The 10,777-nt window shown below is 51.9% G+C and overlaps 1 protein-coding gene across 1 annotated transcript in view; it reads left to right on the top strand.

The window, feature by feature from the left end:
- Positions 1-485: 485 nt before the first annotated feature.
- The window catches only part of elmo1 (engulfment and cell motility 1 (ced-12 homolog, C. elegans)), a gene marked incomplete at its 5' end in the record, with an annotated part of 180,901 nt that continues 170,609 nt past the window's right edge, over positions 486-10,777 (top strand). The window contains one exon of the mRNA XM_084312036.1: positions 486-559. Within this exon, the coding sequence (XP_084168162.1) occupies positions 486-559 (74 nt within the window). The remainder of the gene's footprint in view (positions 560-10,777) is intronic.

The following is a 10,777-nucleotide window of genomic DNA, read 5'->3' on the forward strand; positions in this document are numbered from 1 at the left end:
GGTGAGACAGCCTACAGGAGTGAGGTGAGACAGCCTACAGGAGTGAGGTGAGACAGCCTACAGGAGTGAGGTGAGACAGCCTACAGGAGTGAGGTGAGACAGCCTACAGGAGTGAGGTGAGACAGCCTACAGGAGTGAGGTGAGACAGCCTACAGGAGTGAGGTTGTGAACCTGGAAAAGTGGTGCCAGGAAAACAACCTCACTCTCAACGTCGACAAGACCAAGGAGCTGATCATCGACTACAGGTGGGGGGGAGCGGGACACGACCCCATCCACATCAACGGGGTCGCAGTGGAGAGGGTCGGGGGGGAGGAGAGGGACACGACCCCATCCACATCAACGGGGTCGCAGTAGAGAGGGTCGCCAGCTTCAAGTTCCTCTGGGTCCACATCACAGAGACGCTGGACTGAGGAGAGCACACTGGCCACGTGGTGAAGAAGGCCCAACAACGCCTCTACCACCTCAGGCGACTTAAAAAATGTGGCATGGGGCCACAGATCCTCTGGGCCTTCTACAGAGGCACCACGCAGAGCGTACTGACAGGATGCACCACCGCATGGTCTGGAAATGCCAACCAAAGCGACCGCAGAGCACTGGAGAGAGTATAGTGCGAACGGCCGAGAAGATCTGTGGAAGCAGTGGTCAGTATCTTCACCGAGCGGTGCGTCAGCCACCAGCCACCCCAACCATAAACTGTTGGAGCTCATGCCGTCTGGCAGACGGTACCGGAGTCTCAGATCCACCTCCAACAGAACTCTGAACAGCCACTTTGAACCATCATGGTCACCTACAAAATGTCTTGTTAAAGTAATATTGTATATGTTACAAAGGATCAGATTAAACCGAATATATATATTTATTTATTGATATATATTGCATAGTATTTGTATATCGTTTGATATCCCCTGTATATTCCTTGTACATATACACGGAATATCCCTTTAGCCCAGACCATAATAGTTCATTCTCCTATTGGACAGCGGTCCACCGGCGCCAGGGACCGGCCTCCGGAGCCAGGTTCAAAGTCACCGTCAAGATGTGTCTGGACATGCCCGGCGTTGCCCAGGGATACGCGACAGAAATGAGAGTGGAACTAGTTTGTTCACTGTGCGTATAAATACGGCGCAGGTGAATGTAGAAGCCCCTTAGCCCCTTACCTCCGTACCCTTCGTCCATTTAGTATGTTACCCCTTACCCTCCTTAGCATGTTACCGATAAGTTGAAGCCTCACCCACGATACAACGTGCGGTGAAGTATGGCCTGTTTGGCCCCAGAATAGAGCATCGAGACCGCGTGCGAATTAATAACTGAATTGTCAGAGTTTGGCGCTATACCGTCGAGTGCGACATATTTCTATTAAGTCTTTAATAGTCTATTTGTGTATAGTGTATCGTGCGGTTAGAATTCTATAGTGACCAGCATCTCCAACGCTTTCTCGTATTAGCTAGAGTTCTTATCCAGGCTGGGCCGACCACATGGCGCTTTCACCCGAGGAGACCTAGACGAGAGCCGTATGGACATGTACACTGGATTAATCTACCCGACGACTACATAGCCCTTTGCGGCTGGAATATATTTGCTTTGGTCCTGTGATTTATGGAGCGGAGAACCAGCCAACGCTGCACGTGTTGGATTTACCCCGAGAGGAGTCAAGTCGAGTCGGCGCCCAGAGAGCCTGAGGCCGACTAGCTTTCTTCCCTGTGGAGCTACAGTCTACAAGAGAACCAAGCTGTATTCGTCTGTGGATCAAGAGGCTACTGCACCGGCTTCTGTACCTGAAGTCTCCCTAGTCATCGTTGACCAGACGTCCTACTACCGACAGATCTTCTACCCCCCCTGCTGGCTTACAACCAGTGGGAACCCCTTCCAGTATCTCCGCTATCTTACTAGTGCACCATAGATATGATTCCCTAAGATTCAGGTTGTATAATTACCTCCTGCGTAACCAGAGAATGGACATTCAATATTGATTTGCCTACGCATACTCCTTTGCCTTACAAGTGCATTCAAAGAATAATGTAAAGTATCCTATGTACCTTTTGCTCCATTAAATACTTGATTAATACCTTTGACTGGAACCGATTTCATTGTGGGAAGTGTTCATCATATTCATATATCGTGTACTGTATGGCCAGTAATTAAAGTACATAAAGCGGTAGTGGTTTAATGATACCATACTTATCAATACAGTCAGGGAATTGTACCCCTCAGTTACAATTGGTCCTTCGAGCCGGAGGGTAACTAGTGTAATATTAATATAGTGGTATTAATATTGACATGGCCTATGATGAACACTCCACAAAACGGTTCTCCTAAAGTAGATCGCCCGCAGCGTAGACGGCAGACACCTCAGTACTTAGAGGATTACGTTGCCAGTATACTACCTAGCCTTCTACAGACGGTAAACACGGAAAAAGTAGATAGTAAAATTATGTCCGACCCTATCGCCCAGGTTACCCCGCCAATAGAGGCCCTAGTGGGTTTGGGTTCTAATGTAACTGACCAAGCTCACGGTAGGGATCAGGAGGGACCTGACACGACTTTACCCCCCGCCAAGACCGAAGAAGTAGTCCCCGGAGAGCTCCAGGATAAAGACGGCTCTCCAGGGATGGAACTCTACCCGCTACAAGAAGAAGAGACCCCGGAGATGGATCTCCAGGACTCGCCACAGGAGAGCAGATCTCCAACGAGTACTGCCAGGAGCGGATCACCTCAACCAGCGTCTTCCCCCAGCGGGGCGGACAAGATGCTGGCACAGGCATTCCTCGCCAGCCTAGCAGCCTCTACAGAGCGCGATCGACTCCAAGCACAGATGCTTAGCGAGCGCGAACATTCTTCCATGGAAAGAGAACGCATTCAAGCGCAGCAACGGAGCGACGAAGATCGTATACGTCTAGAGATTAGACGCCTTCAGACGGAAGAGAATATGGTAAGAGAAGGGCGGCTAGGTGGTGTAGTGGACAAGGCACTCGCCACCAGTGTGGAGACGCTAGGATTCGCGTGTTCGAATCCAGCTCTCCACATTGTTTTCAGTTTAGCTGGTCGTCCGCAGTAATACACATTGGCCGTATTACGGGGAGGGAAAACTGAAGGGTGGGGATCGAACGTTGTGAACAAGCGACTCCTACAAGTCGGTTGGTGCGCCTGCGCAGTAGAATCAGGAAGTGTCGGGGGCAGCGTGAGCCTCCCACGCGTTACTCCTCGACACTGAGAGATCGAGCTGCGCAGGTGAAAAGATGCGACTGCTGTTACCTCAAGTACCGGAGGGGACTTGTGCTATGTATGACTTAGTCCACATTGCAGCCGGCTTGTGGGAGGCAAGAAACAGCGTTCGTGACAGGGGAGGGTTGAATTGGATGATACGAAATTGGGATGGGAGAAAATATAGAAAATGGGAGAAAAAGTGGATCAAAAAAAAAAGAGAATATGGTAAGAGACCGGGCCGAAGCAGAGCGCGCCGCCGCCGAAGCAGAGCGCGCCGCCGCCGAAGCCCAGCGCGCCGCTGCCGGTGCCCAAAGAGAAGCAGAGCGCGACATCGCTCTCACCAAGCGCGAAGCGGAGCGCGACCGATTACAAGCGCAGATAATGGAGCAGCTGATCGCCAGGGCGACACCCCCTCCCTCCGCACGGGGTTCCAGGGCCTCGTCAAGACACGGGTCAAGGGCACCCTCCCCTACCCGATCAAGCGACCCTGAGCCCGACCACCAGAGAGAGCCTATACCCCCCTCCGAACTCCTTCCCCGACCGGTCCACGCGAGGACCAGCTACAAGGAAGAAACGGTCTACACCGCTGAGAGGCTAAATAGACGACTACAGGATCTAGAGGACCTGCCAGAACAAGAAGAAGAGGGAGAGGAGGAGAGTCAAGCCCGACAGCAGCACAGAACTCCACAGGACCAGGAGGTCCAGTACAGCCCAGGCTCTACCCCCGCGGCTCTGCGCTACAGACCCCCGACTCAATTCACGGGTGAGCTTGACGCACGACCAGCCCCGAGGAATAGCACCTGGATACGCGGGCCATGGTACCCAGCAGGTACCAGCCCACCAAGAGGCGTAAGAGGAGACTCGCCTAGGAGGCCTCTCTTCCAACGCTCACCGATGTGCCAGCCATACATGGCATCATACATTGGCACACCGACGTTTCCGGACTTCACCCACGAGAACAGAGCACAGTACACCGAGCTACGAATGTGCTTAGAGACAATGATGTCCGATGTAGCAGACGAACCGTACAAGTATGCTATCCTACTGAAGCACCTCAAGGTGCCCCGAGCGCACAATATAGCGCTGGCCTATGCCACCTCTACTACCCCATACACAGCGGCTCTAGCAGCACTCGACCAAAGATATGGACGCATATGGGATTACGTAATACAAGAGATAAGGCATATCGACCGCCTACCCCCAGCCACAGACAATCGCTCACTAGATGACCTGTCTATCAAGGTACAATCCCTGGTAGGGATGCTGGGGGCGCAAAGAGAAAAGGGTATGCACGAACTGTACGCAAACTCTAATGTCGAGAGGATTTTAGAGAAGCTTCCGCCCGCCCGACAAGAGCGCTTCAGGCGGCAAAGAGACCACCGTGATCCTAACGGTCCCGAGCCATCCCTCCTAGACCTAGCCGACTTCCTAGCGAGAGAAGTCAACAGCCTACGGTTGGATACGTTCATGCGGAGCACCCCAAGCTCCAGAGAGGGACCTAGGAGAGCAAACGATGGCCGAAGATTGGTGACCGTCATGCACCAATCAGAATCAGTACCGAGCAGCAAGAACCACAGTACCCCCTCGATGAAAGAGAAGTGGAAGATGGTGTGCCCGTACTGCGAAAAGGAACACTGGCTGTCACAATGTGACACATTCAAGAAGATGACAGCCGACGAAGTGGGTCAATGGATAAAGTCCAACCGACGCTGTTACCGATGTGCGCGCAGTCACATGGCAGCCGAGTGCCGCTTAAAGAAGAGGTGTAGTCGGTGTGACGGAGCCCACCTAGATGTCCTACACGACAGTAACAGAAGAAAGCCCGCACCCTCAAGCAGCACAAAGGCAAGTGTTATGTACATTGACCCCGCCAGCAGCGGGGGCGCCCGAGTGCTCTTAAAGGTGGTCCGCGTAACACTGAGTTACCAAGACAAGGTCATGGACACTTACGCCGTCCTTGGCGACGGGTCAGAGAAGACCCTTCTCCTCGCGTCCGCTGCGGCCCAGCTGGGGCTGCGGGGGAGCGAAAACCAGATGACGATTCGGACAATAAGAAGAGATCTAAAGACGATAAAGGGCGAGAATGTCTCCTTCACTATCGCAGCAAGCGGGCAACCAGAGAGACGGTATAGGATTACTAACGCTTTCACCAGCCAAGAAATAGGCCTGTCGCAGTACACCTACCCCATCGCCAAGCTGATGGATAAATATGTGCACCTGCGTCAACTACCTATCCCGCTCATAGACGGTGCCACCCCGACCCTGCTGATAGGCTCCGACCATGCAGACCTCATCGTCCCGATTGACCGGGTCCACACAGGACCCAGAGGCTGTCCTGCAGCAGTCGAGACCCGCCTAGGATGGACATTACAAGGCCCCCTCGCTAAGTCTCTTAACCGAACAGCAGCCACTAGCTGCCTCCACTCCAGAGTGACAGAAGAAGACACCACCCTCCTACAGCATGTCGAGAGGCTATGGACACTAGAGACAATGCCCTTTAAGAACGAAAGGAAAGACATTCGTTCCAAGGAAGACATTTACGCCATAGCACTCCTCGAGCAAGGGACAAAGAGAGTCAAAGTCAACGGAGTGATGAGATACGCAACTCCACTCTTGAGGCGAGAGGGTATGCCCACCTTCCACGCCCCAAAAGAAGCGACGGAGCGGTATCTATTGAACACAGAGCGGCGCCTAGCCAGAGACCCCGCTCAAGAGACTGTGTACCGCGCTGAGATTAACAAGCTAATCACAGCGGGACACATAAAGAAAATTGACATTAAAGAGGCCGATCAGACGACCGAATCATGGTACGTGCCGCACCACAAAGTCCACCACAACGGCAAGGATCGTATTGTGTTCAACTGCAGCTACCAGATCGGATCACAAAATCTGAATAAAGAGCTCTTGCCCGGCCCAACACTCGGCCCCTCCCTACTAGGCGTGTTACTACGTTTCCGCCAGGACAAGGTGGCCATCAGCGGCGACATCAAAGGGATGTTCCTGCAGGTGAGACTAGTGGAAGAGGACAAGCCCCTGCTGCGGTTCCTATGGAGAGAGAGGATCGAGGATGAGCAACCAGCCATCTATCAATGGGAAGTCCTCCCTTTCGGAACCACATGCAGCCCATGCTGTGCTACGTTTGCACTGCAAAAACACGTCGCAGAGGACCCAGCAGCTGATGAAGAGGTCCGAAAAAGTGTAGAAAATAGTTTCTACGTGGACAACTGTCTGCAAAGCGTCTCGACGCCAGAAGAAGCCGAGGCCCTTCTACTCAAGCTCCGCGCCTCCCTGATCAAAGGCGGCTTTGATCTCAGGCAGTGGGCCAGCAGCGACCCGCAAGTATTGCGCAGCCTCTCCCCCGAGGACAAGGCAGCAAGCAGCGAGACCTGGATGGCGACCATCCCAGGAGAAGCCCAAGAAATGACATTAGGACTAGTCTGGCGCTTCAAAACAGACTCGCTCCATTATAAACACACACCCCTGACCAAGGAGCAGGGAAGGTCGACTGCACTACCGACCACCAGACGGAGTGTATACAGAACACTCGCCAGACAATATGACCCGTTGGGATGTATTCTACCTTACACCACCAGGGCAAAGATGATTGTAAGAGCGTTATGGGACAAGGACCAGGGCTGGGACGACCCCATACCCGAACACCTTGCATCCACATGGAGAGAGTGGGAGACGGAACTCAGCTCACTCCCAGGTGTTAACATACGCCACAGCTACTTCCCACCCACAGTGAGGCCGGAGACGTGCCAGATGGACCTGCACGTCTTCAGCGACGCCTCCGAAGTAGCCTACGGCTCGGTGGCCTACTTGCGTGCCCGAGAGGAGGGAGGAGAAATACATACTGCTTTCATCCTGGCTCGCTCAAGAATAGCCCCACGAAAGCAACAATCTATCCCGCGTCTAGAGCTCTGCGCAGCCCTAGCAGGAGCGCAACTCGCCACGTTAATCCAACGTGAACTCACCATTCCGGTGCAAAGAACAATCTTGTGGTCAGACTCCATGACAGTACTCACATGGATCCGGTCTGATTCGTGCAGATACAAGGTCTTCGTGGGAGTCAGAGTCACAGAGATTCAAGATTTAACAGAAGTAGCAAGCTGGAGGTATGTGGACACAAAACACAACCCAGCTGACGTCATCACCCGGGGAATGTCCCTGGATGACCTCACCCGTCACAACCTATACAGTGACGGGCCAGAGTTCCTCAAGCTCCCGGAAGAAGAGTGGCCTACACCCACCCCACGGGAAGCGAGTAAAGAGGAGGCAGAAAACAAGAAATCTATGTTCTGTGGATTGAACACACTCGTCTCCACAGACCCCGACATAGACGATTGCCTCACCCTAGAGAGTGCGCAGCTAAAGACATTCCTGTGGCACCACCCAGAGGTTCAGCTCACTACTGACATTACTGCAGCTGACTACGAAGAAGCGGAACTTCTTCTACTACAACGAGCCCAGAGAGACTCGTTTCCCGATGAGCTAGACTGTCTACAGGGAGCAAAGCCCGTCCCATCAGACAGCAGACTGCTCCACCTAGCCCCCGAGAGCGACGCCCATGGTCTCATCAGAGTGGGTGGTCGTTTGCGGAGAGCCCCAGACTTACCGGATGACGTCAAGTACCCGATAGTCTTAAACAGCCGACACAAGGTCACAGAGCTGATCATAAAGAAATACGACGAGGATGTGCATCACGCCGGGGCAGAGAGAGTCTTCGCGGAGATCAGACGTCGTTATTGGATACTGCAAGGGAGAGAAGCAGTGCGGCGCTTCCAGCGAACCTGTCTAGACTGTCGTAAGTGGCGAGCGCAGCCCAGTATACCCCGGATGGCTGACCTACCTCCCTGTCGCCTCCGACTCGGCGACAAGCCTTTTCACTCCACCGGTATGGACTGTTTCGGCCCGCTGTATATAAAGAAAGGAAGAGGCACCGAGAAGCGGTGGGGTATTGTATTCAAATGCATGACCACCCGAGCGATGCATATAGAACTCCTTCCAACCATGAGCACAGACTCATTCCTTATGGCCTTCCGAAGATTCACATCGCGGAAAGGTAAACCGTCTATATTGTTGTCTGATCACGGGACAAACTTCAAAGGCGGAGAAAGAGAGCTGAGAGAGAGCTTCCAAGCTATGGGCCCAGAACTTAAGACCCACCTCGCTCCATACCAGATTGACTTCCAGTTTAATCCCCGAACGCACCTCACTTCGGTGGAACTTGGGAACGAGAAGTACGTTCAATAAAGACAGCCCTGTACGCCGTGCTTGGGGCCCAGACCGTGGCGGAAGAAGTCCTAATGACAGTCCTCACGGAGATCGAGGGAGTATTGAACTCAAAGCCCCTCGGTTACGTCTCAAGTGATGTAGCAGATGTCGACCCAGTCACCCCCAACACACTCTTGATGGGGCGGCTGGACCCCGCGCTACCACAGACAATGTACAGGCCTGAAGAAGCGAACGGCCGAAGAATGTGGAGGTACAGTCAAGTATTGGCTGACAAGTTTTGGAACAGCTTCCTACTCCACTACCTACCGTCTCTACAGACCCGCCAGAAATGGGTGAAAGAGAGAGACAATTTGACAGAAGGAACAGTCGTCATGATTATCGACCAGTCACTACCCCGAGCTATGTGGCCAGCCGGCCGCGTAAGCAAAGTGATCACCGGTGCCGACGGAAATGTCCGAGCAGCCGAAGTGCTCGTCCAAGGGCGGACCTACACCCGACCCGTGGCGAGGCTAATAGAACTGCCAAGGCTCCCCGATACCATCGATGACGACCATGACCCCATGACTTTGTGAACTGACCGATCCCTCACAACAGACATTGAGTAGAGGACAGTGCGGTTAATCTGTCTCTGCTTAGCTAATTAGGTGGGACTAATTAGAGGGGCGGCTGTTACAAAGGATCAGATTAAACCGAATATATATATTTATTTATTGATATATATTGCATAGTATTTGTATATCGTTTGATATCCCCTGTATATTCCTTGTACATATACACGGAATATCCCTTTAGCCCAGACCATAATAGTTCATTCTCCTATTGGACAGCGGTCCACCGGCGCCAGGGACCGGCCTCCGGAGCCAGGTTCAAAGTCACCGTCAAGATGTGTCTGGACATGCCCGGCCTTGCCCAGGGATACGCGACAGAAATGAGAGTGGAACTAGTTTGTTCACCGTGCGTATAAATACGGCGCAGGTGAATGTAGAAGCCCCTTAGCCCCTTACCTCCGTACCCTTCGTCCATTTAGTATGTTACCCCTTACCCTCCTTAGCATGTTACCGATAAGTTGAAGCCTCACCCACGATACAACGTGCGGTGAAGTATGGCCTGTTTGGCCCCAGAATAGAGCATCGAGACCGCGTGCGAATTAATAACTGAATTGTCAGAGTTTGGCGCTATACCGTCGAGTGCGACATATTTCTATTAAGTCTTTAATAGTCTATTTGTGTATAGTGTATCGTGCGGTTAGAATTCTATAGTGACCAGCATCTCCAACGCTTTCTCGTATTAGCTAGAGTTCTTATCCAGGCTGGGCCGACCAAATGGCGCTTTCACCCGAGGAGACCTAGACGAGAGCCGTATGGACATGTACACTGGATTAATCTACCCGACGACTACATAGCCCTTTGCGGCTGGAATATATTTGCTTTGGTCCTGTGATTTATGGAGCGGAGAACCAGCCAACGCTGCACGTGTTGGATTTACCCCGAGAGGAGTCAAGTCGAGTCGGCGCCCAGAGAGCCTGAGGCCGACTAGCTTTCTTCCCTGTGGAGCTACAGTCTACAAGAGAACCAAGCTGTATTCGTCTGTGGATCAAGAGGCTACTGCACCGGCTTCTGTACCTGAAGTCTCCCTAGTCATCGTTGACCAGACGTCCTACTACCGACAGATCTTCTACCCCCCCTGCTGGCTTACAACCAGTGGGAACCCCTTCCAGTATCTCCGCTATCTTACTAGTGCACCATAGATATGATTCCCTAAGATTCAGGTTGTATAATTACCTCCTGCGTAACCAGAGAATGGACATTCAATATTGATTTGCCTACGCATACTCCTTTGCCTTACAAGTGCATTCAAAGAATAATGTAAAGTATCCTATGTACCTTTTGCTCCATTAAATACTTGATTAATACCTTTGACTGGAACCGATTTCATTGTGGGAAGTGTTCATCATATTCATATATCGTATACTGTATGGCCAGTAATTAAAGTACATAAAGCGGTAGTGGTTTAATGATACCATACTTATCAATACAGTCAGGGAATTGTACCCCTCAGTTACAGTATAGTATAGGATTATTTTAAGTATATTTGTTGTATTGCAATGTATTGTATTTGTATGTTTATAATGTATTTTATGTACAAAACAAGAATCTCACATTTTCGGAATGTAAAAGCTGTGACAATAAACCTATCTATCTATCTCACACACACCACACACCCACCCACACACACACACACACACACACACACATACCTCTCCACACACACACCTCACCCTCACACACACACCCTCTCTCTCACACACACACACCCCCTCCCTTACACACACCAC

Source organism: Notolepis coatsorum, assembly GCF_963971535.1.
Source record: "Notolepis coatsorum genome assembly, chromosome: 4".
In the NCBI taxonomy this organism is placed as follows: domain Eukaryota; kingdom Metazoa; phylum Chordata; class Actinopteri; order Aulopiformes; family Paralepididae; genus Notolepis; species Notolepis coatsorum.